Source organism: Brienomyrus brachyistius, chromosome 7 (genome assembly GCF_023856365.1).
Source record: "Brienomyrus brachyistius isolate T26 chromosome 7, BBRACH_0.4, whole genome shotgun sequence".
In the NCBI taxonomy this organism is placed as follows: domain Eukaryota; kingdom Metazoa; phylum Chordata; class Actinopteri; order Osteoglossiformes; family Mormyridae; genus Brienomyrus; species Brienomyrus brachyistius.
In genome coordinates this window covers 4,498,420-4,512,168 of record NC_064539.1, presented here as the reverse complement: position 1 = coordinate 4,512,168, position 13,749 = coordinate 4,498,420, and the positions used below count along the sequence as shown (strand labels likewise).

General features: G+C 47.6%; 2 protein-coding genes across 3 annotated transcripts; one reads left to right on the top strand and one right to left on the bottom strand.

Moving 5' to 3' along the window:
- Positions 1 to 85: 85 nt before the first annotated feature.
- On the bottom strand, positions 86 to 4,252 carry ssna1 (Sjogren syndrome nuclear autoantigen 1). Its single transcript, XM_049019785.1, has 3 exons — positions 4,076 to 4,252; positions 1,282 to 1,481; positions 86 to 297 (listed from the first exon to the last, which is right to left on the bottom strand). The coding sequence occupies exons 1-3, from the start codon at positions 4,125 to 4,127 to the stop codon at positions 199 to 201; spliced, it is 351 nt and encodes a 116-aa protein (XP_048875742.1). The 5' UTR covers positions 4,128 to 4,252; the 3' UTR covers positions 86 to 198.
- On the top strand, positions 4,245 to 12,625 carry anapc2 (anaphase promoting complex subunit 2). 2 transcript variants are annotated; one of them, XM_049019782.1, is made up of 15 exons: positions 4,245 to 4,428; positions 4,522 to 4,594; positions 4,743 to 4,998; positions 5,271 to 5,595; positions 6,339 to 6,471; positions 6,998 to 7,190; positions 7,268 to 7,387; positions 7,804 to 7,921; positions 8,017 to 8,195; positions 8,824 to 8,965; positions 9,813 to 9,888; positions 9,978 to 10,181; positions 10,599 to 10,731; positions 10,937 to 11,178; positions 11,856 to 12,625. In XM_049019782.1, the coding sequence occupies exons 2-15, from the start codon at positions 4,523 to 4,525 to the stop codon at positions 12,066 to 12,068; spliced, it is 2,406 nt and encodes an 801-aa protein (XP_048875739.1). In that variant the 5' UTR covers positions 4,245 to 4,428; position 4,522; the 3' UTR covers positions 12,069 to 12,625. The 2 variants fall into 2 exon arrangements, with proteins under 2 accessions (XP_048875739.1, XP_048875738.1); XM_049019781.1 differs by having other exon boundaries at positions 4,245 to 4,594.
- Positions 12,626 to 13,749: the final 1,124 nt, after the last annotated feature.

The following is a 13,749-nucleotide window of genomic DNA, read 5'->3' as shown; positions in this document are numbered from 1 at the left end:
ATTTTAAGTGTCGAGACACAGAGATGCACCTCACACCTCGGATTCCCTCGTGACCACAGCCAGTCTTCAAAGCACAAACCCCATCCATAATAGAACAAAGCTTTATTAAAACACGTATCAAAGGATCATAAGACAACATCATACATACAAATATATTAAGTTCAAGGCAGTCGATACATAAGTAAGGGGGGCTGATTGTCAGTGGTCCTTGTGCCCCCCCCGGGCATCGGTTATCCTGCTGAGATTTCCCGTCTCCTTCTTCAACACGGTGAGGAGCGTCTGGGAGCTCTCCAGGATCTGACGGAGAAGAGAAGCCTTTCGTTGTTAAGGTTCTGCAGATCCACCAGCTGCTTCCAAACAGGACAGCAGGCTAACTACAGCGCATCTTCATAGTTAGTAGTATGTATGAGTCACCACTGTTGTTTTTAATTACAGACCCGAGGAGACTGTTTTCCCTGTTGTCCTAGGGGGTTGGAGCAGCTCATCCCTCCCGCCCCCCACTGCCAGGGGCGTAGCGCAGCTGAATATACCACCTTGTGAGTCACTGTTGACAAAGCCCTACAACTGACATGGCGCTGATCGTCTGCCTCCTATGTGGAGGTTTACACTCGACTTTCATTTATGCTACATCTACAATCAAATACACATTTTGAGAGAGATTTGTTGGACAGTCCTTGGAGCAATTGGGGACCTTGTTCAAGGGCCCCGAGATCACTCTGACGCTGGGGTTTGAACCAGCAACCTACCGATTTCAGACACACTGGCCTAACCCACAGAGCCACATACCGCCTTCCATAAAATTCACCCAAAAATATAGCTTGTTACTGACATCCACCCATTTTCTGTGCCCACTTGTCTTATTCAGGGTTGCGGGGGTACAGAGCCAAGACAGGGAATAATCCAGAATGGGGCACCAACACATCGCTTGGCACGCTCACCCACTATTCACACCTAAAGACAATTTGCTGACTCCAATTAGCCTCAGCGTGTTTTTGGACTGTGGGGGGGGGGGGGTATGCAAACTGCACACACATGGAGCCATGGCGGGGACTCAAACCCTGGTCCCAGGGGTGTGAGGCAACAGAGCTAACCACTGAATCCCGCCCCACATTAAACACCTTATCTTACAAATCATATGGAAATCAATGGGCCGAAGTAAGATGTTCTTGATCTGCAGATCACTCTCTGCCGCCTTACTGCCCGTGATATTGGCTGGTGAGTGACCCGCCTTCACCCCCACAGTGAGGGATTAGGCAGGGAGCACCATGGGCGGCCCCTAACCTTCATGTAGGCGGCCTCTGTCTCGGCGATGGTGCGGTCGAAGTCGGCGCGGGCGGCCAGGCGCCGGGCCAGGCTCTCGTTGACGCGGCTCAGCTTCTCCGTCAGCACGCGGATGTCGTGCTGTAGCCGTGCCTTCTCCTCCTCCTCCTTCTGCACCTGCCGGTTCAGCTCCTCTCGCTTGGAACAGAGCTCCTCGATGCCTGCGTGGGGGGGGGGCAGAGGATGGAGAGTGACCGTGTGGGGGGTGGTGTTTCCGCGATCCTCCCAGCTGCATCCAGCTGACTCTGGTCATTCCTGTCTATGGTAGCAGGAGGCTTAAGCACACATTAATAAAAGCACAGCCCCAGAGGTCATGCGTAATCTAAAAGGACAAGGACACACAGCTACTGCAAGAAGCTTCAGTGATGGTTGTATCAATGACACACAGGAGAGGAAGACAAATACGCACACACACACACACACAATTTTAGCTGGGCTCTTCGTTTTCACCTTGTGCGGGTCCACGCCATGCCATGACCTCTTGTCTCGTGGACATTACACCTGTTAAGCATTCGTCTGGGCTGAATGCAAATCAGTCTACGCCCCCCCGGGGTGCGTGACCTCCTAAAGCGATCATCCTGCAGCCTCCCTCGACAGAGCGGATTAATATTCCGGCCAAGCCGAAGTTCTCACCTTCAAGTCAACCGTCTGGTGACTTTGCTACTTTATGCTCCCATCTAATGAGGATCTCTCCCCACGGGCCCGGGTCCCTCCTGTCACCGCTGTCTGCCTCCCCAACGCTGCTCGAAGACACTGACGGGCAAAGCACCTGCTCTGGCTCAATATTGTCTCTTTGGAATACAAAATATTTCCATTCAGCGAAAGACTAATGTCTTTTGTGAGAATGATTATGATTGTCTCAGGGGATACGTGCAAAGCTCATGCAAAGGCAGCAGGGGGAAACTTCAGGCTTATTTTTCATCATATACACATAATATATATCCTTCTATACTTCCATGGCATTTTCTATATATCGTGGGAACGGCATAAGAAGTGAAACGGGATTTTTTTTGCAAAAGCCGCAGATGACGCGCAAAGGTCTGCGGACGACACACAAAAGTCTTTAGTAACTCATATATTAATAAAATATATGTAGTGTTGGTTTGGAGGATGCCAACTGTATTTTTGCACTGATCTTTTTATCTCTGGCTTATCTTGTAAAGCTGTAAGGAGGAACTATTTAGGAATAAAGAGAGTGATCTGTGATCAGACGGATCTAAGTTAAATGTGAAGAGGTGGCTATGTATCTGGATGCTTATCGTTTGCGGTAAAAGTTTTATTAATCCTTCTCGCTGCCATCATTTGAAGATACGTGCTTGTGACATGATGGTCGAATGAGCACGAAATGCCGCGCGATGGAACCGCAGTGGCTCGGCGGCTATCGCTGTCACCGCACGCTGCCGTTTGCACAATCTACAGTGGTTCCTGCCTAGACCCAACTACTATTCATATATAATATTATATAAACTATTACTCAATGGATTGTCATCGTAATCGGTAGATGACTCGATTATTGACATAATCAACAGTAACTGCATGTTGTTGGATTATAGGAGGAAACTAGATCATGCGGTGGAAACACACAACTCTGAGAAAGCATGCAAACTCCACAGACCAAAAGCGGGATTCGAACCCTCTTCCCCCCAGTACTGCCCACCGAGCTATCATGTCAGCCACAAAATATAATTTCTATACTGCAGAAACGTCATTACTCCCCCCCCCCCCGGTTAATGTACTGATCTAAGAAGGCATTTAAAATGTAACCCGTTCACACAGCTGTACCCCAGCACACACAGTATCTGCTCTACCTTGTTCTCCTCCGCAAAGAGAGATGAAACACGGCTCTGTCAGCTTATCATCATCATCATCATCATCATCATCATACTGGCCCAGTGCAAGATTTCCACAAACTTCACATTCTCCTTACACTCACATTCAGGATGCAGTCTGTGGGCATTTTAAGGACTAATCCAGAAACTAACATTAGGGTCTGTGCTAACACGACAAACTCCATCCCCGGGGTCCCCTAGGAGGACAAAGTAATGCTCAAACACTCCTTATCAACTGACAAATATGTGCATCATATTCCATTTCATGCAGTACATTAACATACTTCTGAGCAGGCTGAAACTGAAAATGTCTGGGACGCAATTTAGGAAAAAGAACACTCACACAAGGCTATAAATGGAGCATCGAAATCTTTAGAGGGTTAATCAGATCAAACAGCCGAGATGCCTCTTCCCAGCTGTCAAACTCGAAAGGGTTTTGGGAAACACCATACACCACTACCAGGCAACCAAAGCCAATCGTATGTCCGCAGGATGATATCGGACACATGTACAGTTAGCTGAAAGCAAAAATCAACCAATGCTTACGGTGCAGCAACTCTGATAGATGTCTGAACTAATCACCCCAATCATCACTTTCTTTATAAAGCCGGGAAGGCTTACAAAAACACTAGGGATAATCTTTTTCTCATTTGGCTAACTGTATAAGCATAACAGTGATTCTTAATCGAAAATCTCGTTTCCGGGCTGTCTTAAAGTGTTAACAGCTGTAAAGTGCGTGTAATTTAAAACGAAAGAGGCTGGAATCTGATATAGTTGGCGAAGTAGCTCGTTAGATAAAACCCGATAACAATGCTAACAACCGGCATCTACCTGAGTACCAGACCGTTTTAAGCAATCGGGCAAACCAACGTAACTATCCAGCAAGCTGGTTAATCCGCGAATAACTAACTTTCACGCTCACTTACACTTCACAAGCTCGTTGTTGTAAGTCTGAAGGGCAGCCCCTTGTTGGGTCATGGTGCCGAGCTAGCCCGTTTCCTCCAGGTCTGTCCTCTCAACGATCGAGTCCAGAACTAGTTTACCCGCCTAGCATTCAGCTAATAACCGAGTATCCACGACAACTGACAAAATCGCGTCATCTATATGCGACACTTACTGACGTCATCAAAGTGCGTGGCATACTTAAAGACGAGTGATATTCCTACTTGATGCGGTTTTGTGTCGAATATAATCATACAATTCAATGATCTGTATATAGAACCTGGACCCAGTGAATAAACGTGTTCAGCCTGGAAATTACTTCCGTTTACAGGGCCGGGTTAGTCTACCTTCTTAAATGATCACGTCTAGTGCAAGACAACTTTTGAATGTTTCTATTATATTTTGTTAACCTTAAACTTGTCATCGCCAGTATGAACTCCGGACAGTCTCATGTTATGCCACGGGAGCTTCCTGCTGCCTGGGATACCGTCACCGCGGCCTTGGTAAGTGCGAACCCGTTTAGCATCTCGGTTTCTTGTTTACCGTAGCAGTTCAGGCGACGTATATTGCGGGGTGATGTAGCAGCAGGTCGCTGCCCTGGCCTCGCACCCTACACGCTGCTTACAATGTCTCCCCCCGCACTCTGGCCAGGTGTCGCCGCTGTCCCCCAACGCCCCGACAGAGGAGGCTGTCGCGGAGGCTCTGGCTATGCTTGGCTGCTATCGCCTGGCTCAGTGTGTGGAGGGTTGGCTTCTGGAGACCATGCAGGTGCGCCTGACCTCTGCTGTGGCGCCAGAGTTTTGGGCGGGACTGGAACAGCCGGAGAATGAGATGGAGGAGAGGGACCGTGCTAGGGTGTTGCTTGGGGCCTTCAGAACACTTCTTGCCCGACTAGAGCCATTTCTAGGTGAGTGGATATGCCTGATCACATACCCTGTATCAGGATCTGATAGGTTCATCTTATTGACATACTTTTTCTTTCTTAGTTGCACTGTTGTTGCATTCTGTTTTTTTGTGCTAGCCCTGCATGTTACTCTGGGTAAAAAAAATATAAAAATCAGCTAATCAACCAGTACTGAAATTTCATAATCAAACTTGTAGCAGGACACATGCTTTTGGTGTGAGCTGACAGGGCTGCTCTATCCCTGGCCAATGACTGACCAGCCCCTTGTGTTTTAGGAGGCTTGGAGCGGCTGGGTGCCTGGCAAGAGGAGGGCCGGGCTGGCCTCTGTGGCCCCGGAGCCCATGGGCTCCGCGAGAGGGCCCTTTCCGTCATCCGTGCCATTCTACTCTTCTCCCCCTCGGCCCTGCTTCAGGACCGAGTGCTGGAGTTCTACAGCCGGACCTTCTCTGTGCACATGAGCCAGGAGGGCGAGGGGGAGGGAGATGGGGAAGAGGGGGCCCTGGCCACGGAGCGGGGGCTTTGCCCGGGATGTTCCGTGCCGCCATCGCGTTGCTGGTGCCAGGAGGCACTGGAGCAGCTGGGGGAGCTCAGCCACATCCTGTAAGAGGAAAGGGGGGGCAGACCCTCCTGACAGTGGTGCATTATGCTAATGCATTTCCTTCTGCAGTTTATGCTGGTGCTGCAGGTGTTAAGCGCAGGTGTTTAGCGCAGGTGGATATATTTACATGTCTTCATATACCTGTGTATCTGTTTAACACCTGTTCACAAGTAATAGTATTAAGTAATATTAGTCCAATAGGTTTGCTTTATTTCGAATGTTTATTGGATTAGTAGGCAGCTTAATTCAAATTGACTTCCAATAGTATATTTTATTTTATTTATGAGTTTTAGACAATTTTTGCTATCATGCCATGCCAGATATACAATTTGCATGTCCTTCATTTTCTATTGAGTGCTATTTTCTGGTTACTCTGGTAATGATGCGTCTGTCTGGCAGGATGTCAGTCTGCCTGCTATTTCTTACACCTGAAACGCGCCCTGGGTGAGCGCTGCGTGCCCCCTGAAATCAGGCTTATGCCTTATTTGTGTCTAATTAAATCAGTTCTTACACACCGTACTGTCAAACCTCTATCTGTGGACATGTTACTATGGTGTTGGTATGCTCAATAATACCGCTTAAAGAGTTATCAACTGGTATTGCTAACAATGAACCTGGCTGAAACTGGTGTTGCTAAATGGCTTTCCGACTTGTTGTACTCGGTTGTGACGTCATTCCCAACTCCGATTTCCAAGGGAAATGGAACACAATGTGAGCTCCCCCCCTCTCCACCCCGCTCCTGTAGGTCCAGACTGCAGCTGCTGGAGAGGGTGAGCTCAGAGGCAGTGACCGCCATACTACACCGGCTCATCGAGCAGAGGATGGAGCGATGCTGCCGGGGAGAGTACGAGAGCTCCTTCCTCTCGGACTTCCAGGAGGTAGGAGAGCGCCTGACCTCCCCTGGCCTGTCAGATGCCAGCTAGCTGTGTAGCCATGACAAGCATTGGCTGGGAAGGATGTAATTCTGTATAATGAGGTTTCGATGGCTTTCAAATTCACTTAATGCGTCATAGACTGGGTATATTAACACTTGTTTTTAAAGAGAAAAGCTGAGTTCTGCTTGGTTTGTGGGTTACAAAAGATGATAAAACTTGGTATTTTTTTAGTGGGTTGGTTCCTTTGTCTAGATGTACTTATAGCTTGTAGTTACCCTGTTCAGGTCGGACTGCAGCGTCGTCCTGCCAGGACCTTAACTACTGAACCACCTAGTCTAGTTTTTCAACGATGTACAAAGACAAATGTTAGAATCATACCATTACAGTTATTCTGTTTATATGGCCGTGCAAAGAGATACAGGATAAAAGATAAAAAGGAGAAATGCTTTTAAAATGGGTTATTATTGTAGTTCTGTTTAAATGTCCCTGTTAGTTATGGGAAGTTTCCTTAAATGTTCCCTCCCCTCAGTGGCTGGAGCGGGTTCTGGGCTGGTTGAGCAGAGTCTTTGTGAGTGAGGCGAGGGGCTCAGACACCCCGGCGGGGGGGGCAGCGTCCCAGCCCGGCAGTGCCGTGCTGCAGCGCTGGAGGTGCCACATGCACCAGTTCTTCTGCAGGATTTATGTCAATATGCGGATCGAGGAGCTTTTCAGCATCATCCGTGGTGAGCGTCAGACCTGGGGGGGGGGAGTTTGGGGAGTGCCGGGTCAGTCAGTCACGTGGTATTGCCGCCCCGCCTAGATTTTCCCGAGTCTAAACCCGCCATCGAGGATCTCAAGTTCTGTCTGGACCGGACCAATCAGAGGCAGCAGCTCCTCGCCTCGCTGAAGTCGGCATTTGAGACTCGTCTGCTTCACCCAGGTCAGTAAGAAGGAAACCGCGGACCTATAGAACCAGGGTCAGGTATGCACGACCAGATTATACTTAACAGTGTATTATGGGTAAAATGCACTGTTACACCAAAATAGTTTCTGTGAGTAAGCTTGTGAATGTGTGCAAAATATGTGTTAAGATGATACTTCCCATTAAGACAGAGGAGTGTGACACATGACATCATGTTGTATAATGTCCCGCCTTTTGTTTTTGACTAGGCAGCGTATGATTGGTCCTCACTTGTTTTTCCCTGATTTCCTTTTGGTTAATAGTCTCCATGAGGTCTTGCAAATTGCAAACCTTTTTGTTGGCTTCTGGAGTTAGTTTAAAAAATGTGAAGTATTTATGGTAAGTCTAAGAATTCGGTTCATTGTGTGGTGGTTTTGTTTTGTTTTTGGTCACAGGGGTGCACACCTCTGACATCATCACTGTGTACATCTCGGCCATCAAAGCACTGCGGGAGCTGGACCCTTCCATGGTCATCCTGCAGGTGGCCTGCCAGCCCATCCGCAAGTACCTCAGGTGCACCTCTTAGCCTGGAGATGGTGTGTCTGCTCCCATAATCCCCTGAAAGCGTGATCGTCTGACTGTGAGTTCCACGCTGGGCTTCTCGGCAGGACGCGGGAGGACACGGTGCGGCAGATCGTCGGCAGCCTCACGGGTGACGCCGAGGGCTGCAGCGACCTGGCCAACGAGTTGTCCCGCGCCGACCCCGTCACGCTGGAGACGCAGGACAGCGAGGACGAGGGCAGCGACCCTGAGGAGTGGACGCCCGACCCCACTGACGCTCTCACGGGTGAGTGCCGGGTCGAGCTCCTGACACTCAACTGGCCCTGCCTTGTGGAAAACGGTTGGAGTAATTTGCCGTCTGGTCTCACAAATAAACAGCCCACAGTCCAAACATCGCAATGTACATGCAGAATTTTTAATGCGTGATACACGGTTTTCGCGGGTATTACAGTAGGGATGCACATAACTGGTACGCATTTGTCATATGAAGTGATGCTTGGGGAAATTTGCTGTCATAGCGACGCAAACGCATGCTTATTTTATGTGCATTTGCTCTGTTATGACAAGAAATCAACGTGTGTATTGCTTTATATCGCCAGTGCATATTTGCGTACCAGTTACATGCAGTCCTGTTTTACAGTGAAATGTTACAGAAAAGATAAAATGTGTATATATATAAAAACACTATAAGTTGGATGTTTCTTTAGAATTTATTAATACCCCCAGAACACACACACTGTTATGCGGAGAATCTATGATTTTTAAGGGGTCATAGGGGGCATAATTCATTAAGAGCAAGCAACCAATGATGTGTTTTGAGTGACGCAACCAATCAGCTTCCAGTGGAGCCAGTGCCCCTGTGGCCTGCCTATGCATACACCCCTGACATGTTCTCTCTTCCTCTTCCCCTCCAGACAAGACTGGCTCCAAGCGTCGCTCCTCTGACATCATCAGCCTGCTCGTCAGCATATATGGCAGCAAGGAGATCTTCATTGACGAATATCGCACGGTTCTGGCAGACCGGCTGCTGCACCAGCTGAACTACAACACAGCCAGGTAGTGGGAGGAAACGCGCAAAAACACGGGGAGAGCATTCCCACTCCACACATACGTAAGGCTGGGTGGGATTCGAACCCACAACCCTGGAGGTCAAGAGCAGCGAGTAATTTTTTTTCCCCCCTAGGAAGTAATAATGTGGTAACTGTGTTTTGTATTTTCTTTTTATATTTTATCATTTTTCTTAGTTTATGTTCTATGATGTCTGCCCCAATACTGCTCAGATCAGTTCCTAGTACATGATAGTGTTCGTGGCCAATAATGAGAATTCTGATCGTTCGCTGATGATTCACGTTGCGGTTTAACATACTTACATTTTCTGTGGATAAAATATCACTCACTGTCACCCCTTCAGATGCGAAATGTGAAAATGTGTGAATAATACTTGGGTCCATTTATTTTATGCACAATTAACGGTCCCGAAAAGTTTAAACATTACTGTGAGAAACGCAGGATTCCACAGACACTAAGACAGCGAACGCATGTCAATAAGGCTGGTCGTCGAGACAGATGCATGGACTATCCAAGCCAGTACTTTTAATATTATAAGTATAATATGCACTTACTCTAACACATTTTAAATAACATTTATGTATTATTTTATGTGATCCATGTCATTTTCAGGATTGTTAATACACGTCGTCTGAGTTTTTGCGATCTTTCGGCAAACTCCAAAAATATTCCTATTTAATTGTTCATGGCCAGCGTGAGAATAGCCAAAACTGCAAATGTCAAATTTATAAATCTGGACGGGTGACGGTACTTTTGCTTTTGTTAATTAATTTTTTTGAATAGCTTGAGTGTGTAGGGTGTCTTGACCCTTGTGGGACACCATATGTGTTTGCAGGGAGATCCGTAATGTGGAGCTGCTGAAGCTGAGGTTCGGCGAGTCCCACATGCACTACTGCGAGGTCATGCTGAAGGTGGGATGCTCCTTCTTTACCCCCGCCCCCCCACCCTGGGCTAGCCTAGTCCGTGCCCGCACTCAGCCTGTGTCCCCCCCCCCGCTCAGGATGTGGCAGATTCAAGGCGGATAAACGCCAACGTCCGCGAGGAGGAATCCCGTCTGCCTGAGGAGGAGCAGCCTGCGGTGCCGCTGTCAGCCATGATCCTCTCCTCCGAGTTCTGGCCCCAGCTGAAGGAGGAGAAGATGGAGCTGCCCCCCCTGGTGTCCCAGGCTATGGAGGCCTACACACACCGCTATGAGAAACTGAAGGCAGGCATGGGGGGGGGGGGGGGGTGCAGGACGTTTGGATGCTGAAATCCTGGATCTTAAATACCAGAGTCTAGAGGAAATACAGTCAACTGGGGGCAATTATTATTATTATTATTATTATTATAATTATTATTATTATTATTATAATAAATAATATTAGTTAAACTGAGACTTGGTCCCAGCCTCCACACCTACCCAGGAGTGTCTTTGTAGTTATTGTCAAAAGCTTTGGTTCATGGAAAGCTTGTATAGTAGTGACACCTGCTGGATAAAACGTGAATTGCAGCTAGCAAATGGGCAGAGGTTTGTCCTGGGCCCTAACCCCACCTCCCACTTACCCCCGCCTTCCCTGCTGACTGACGTCATTTCTTGTTCTTCACTCTAACACCCCCCCCCCCCGACACGCCCCTCCCCCAGGCCATGCGTACCCTGAGCTGGAAGCCTCACCTGGGCTCGGTGACGCTGGACGTGGAGCTGGGAGACCGAACCCTGACCAACCTGTCCGTGTCGCCCATCCACGCTGCCATCATCCTGCACTTCCAGGACAAGAGTGAGCCAAATTCTTCTGCAGGCTTCAAATCCTCATGACTATTTCCTGTTCCTGTCTCTCATGACTATTTCCTGTTATGTCATTTCCTGCTGTTCTGGGGTAGCTAAGTCTCATTTCTATACAAATTCTGGGGTCTGTTTTCATGCAGGCTAAGGTTTGTGGTTTTTGAAGCACTCACATGGTCTCCCTCACCGGTCCTCCTTAGGCTCCTGGTCTCTGGAGGAGCTGAGCGGGGCACTTGGCGTGCCCCAGGAGATGGTGCGGAGGAAGCTGGCTCTGTGGCAGCAGCATGGGGTGCTGCGGGAGGAGGCCGGGGGTCGCTACTCCGTGCTGGAGGTGGGGGCGTCGCGCGAGCGGCCTGAGAAGAGCGTGCTGCTGATCGACAGCGATGAAGAAGGAGACTCCAACACCACCACGCAGTCGGAGCAGAGGGAGGAGAAGCTGCAGGTAAGACGAGTACGACAGCGAGTGTCTCTCCAGTGCAGGGGAGGTTTCACAGGGAAAACGTGCTTCCCAGTTAAGTGTGCATACCGTAGAATATCCTCTAGATATAAAATTATCAGGAAAACAAAGAAAACTCACTAATGTGTCTCTAAGTGAGACGTTTGTAACACCAAGGATTCCAGAGGAACTCGGGGACTGGTAGCTGAGACCATCAGCATTTACACCTTATGTTTACATCGGCACTTTTCCACCCAAATCTGAGATTCACTTTTGCATAGCATACAGTTCATGAACTGACAGGCACAATTTACTTCCAAGTGTTTCATCAGTCAGGTTCTGCTTTGTAAAACGTTCTCTAATGGAACAACACGTGACTGTATTGGTCCAATCATGATCGAGTGATCATGCCTGCAGTAAAAGCTAGGCTAGTTTCATTAGCTCAGGATGGATATTAACCTTGAGATTATAAATCGAGCACCTGGGCTCATTCAGTTCGTGTGGTTATCCAGTAGAGCATAGTGTTATTTTCATTTTTGTTTATGTAGTTATCTAACAAGTTAATCTTACATGTTCTTTAGCGATCTTCTCGTTAGTGTTCCAAACTTTTGGTGATTAAAAAGAGGGAGAAATTGGCTCAGGCCAGATGAGACACCCTAACCCTCACCGCTGCCTTCCTCCAGCTCTTCTGGGCCTACATCCAGGCCATGCTCACCAACCTGGAGACCATGACCTTGGAGCGCATCCACTCCATGCTGCGCATGTTCGTAGCCACCGGGCCGGTGGTGACCGAGATGGACGTCAATGAGCTGCAGGCCTTCCTGCAGAGAAAAGTGCGGGACCACCAGCTCATCGTGTCGTCGGGGGTCTACAGGCTGCCAAAATCCTCCCACTGAGGAGGCGAAAGGGGTGTGTGGAGAATTGAGCAGTTTTTTTGGGCTGGTGGTGCGGGGGGGCACTGAAGTCTGGAAGCAGATGATATTCGAATAAAAGTTAATGGGACAGAACATGACTAGATAGAGTGACCACATGGGGGGGAGATATGGTAAGGACACCACCATAACATTTATGGTCTTGCAAGATTTTATTTTGCCTGAGTAGAGTCTGATTGGTCCTCACATGGTCTCCCTGATTTCCTATTGGTTAGTACAATCTCCATGAACGGTCTAGCAAATTCTAGTCCTTCAATGTCCCATTTTCATGCAGGATTCCCAACATATTTTTTTCTTCTTTAGACAAGAAACCTCCACCAGGGGAAGGAATAACTCAGAGTGGTGTTCTTCCTCAAACGCTATTTTTTATATTCATTTTATTAATCTGGCTGTAAAAAATTACATTAATTTACTGGTCCTGCAGCCCCATATTTTATGGACTGTTTAAGACTCCAGTGTAAATAATTATTTGCATTTTGTGTACAGTACTGAGTGGGGCAATAAAATGATTTATAAACGTTTGCTTGAATAGTTACATTTCATATTATTAATGTAGTATTTATTTCCTAATGATTTATATTTAGATTCATGTACTATTTTTAATATATGTGTATATTGGGAGTGGATCAGGTCATGATGGTATGATAGTATACTGCCAGACAAAGGCAACACTAATTGTCTTTTTTATCTTTATCAAAACTGAGTTATGACCACAGTCGGATCAAACCCTATCATTCTACCTGCTACACATATGGGTGGACAGTCAAAAACCTCTTACTCAATTTCAAAGTCCATTGTAGTTAGTGTGTTTTGCCTGTGTGGGGCAGTATTGCACAGTCTATTCTGCAAATCCATTTCTGTGCAGGGAAGGAGGATAGTAGCCAAAGCCCATTGCCATCTCCACCATTTTCAGAGTGTTGCTAATATTGTTTGGCATGAACAGAAGATTATATTATTGATGGGTATGAAGCCCACTACTGTTATCATACCACCTGAGGATTTTGGTGGAGCTGCATGCAGTGTTGCGATTATTTGTGTAAAGGGAGAACAGGAGAGAGAATATAGCCTTGCTGTGCACCAGTGCTGGAAGTACATCATCTACTGACGCTACTGGGGATGGTGGGAGACGGGCAGCTGGGCTACCATGACGGTCTGGCACAATAACTGCCTAATGTCTGCAAGTATAAGACAAAGACTTGCTACCTGCAGAAGTTCTCAGGTGCCTCTGTAATTGTTGGATGTATTGAGGGTCACCAGGAAGTGGAATGCAGTGGCCTGGTAGATTTCTAGTGTGAGGGGAACTGCCTGTAGATCAGTGTGACTAAGACCATGGAGTCTGCAGTGGATTTCAGGATGAGGACAGTTCCATCCACTCCTGTGTACATCAATGGCAGTGATGTGGAGCTCATACAGACAAAAATAGATAATGAACTAGAATGGACCACAAACACAGGTTTACAGGAAGGGACTGAGCAATTTGTACTTGAGAAGGCTCATGTCCTTCAACGCGTGAGTTTGCTGTAGCAAGTGGCATTTTATGCTGCATTCTGGGAGCAGAAAGGCAAATGGATTCTAGTGGTACAATCTGAAGCTTTTGGGGATGCTGCCTGAAAGAGGAATAATGATGCTTTATTGACAATTTTTA

Coding starts and splice junctions, on each gene's coding strand:
- ssna1 (XM_049019785.1), bottom strand. CDS start 4,127: ATGACCCAACAAGGGGCTGCCCTTCAGACTTACAACAACGAGCTTGTG. Junction 1,482..4,075: donor CAACAACGAGCTTGTGAAGT/GTAAGTGAGCGT, acceptor CCCCCCACGCAG/GCATCGAGGAGCTCTGTTCC. Junction 298..1,281: donor CAGAGGCCGCCTACATGAAG/GTTAGGGGCCGC, acceptor CTTCTCCGTCAG/ATCCTGGAGAGCTCCCAGAC.
- anapc2 (XM_049019781.1), top strand. CDS start 4,478: ATGTTTCTATTATATTTTGTTAACCTTAAACTTGTCATCGCCAGTATG. Junction 7,388..7,803: donor GACTCGTCTGCTTCACCCAG/GTCAGTAAGAAG, acceptor TTTTGGTCACAG/GGGTGCACACCTCTGACATC. Junction 8,196..8,823: donor CCCCACTGACGCTCTCACGG/GTGAGTGCCGGG, acceptor CTTCCCCTCCAG/ACAAGACTGGCTCCAAGCGT.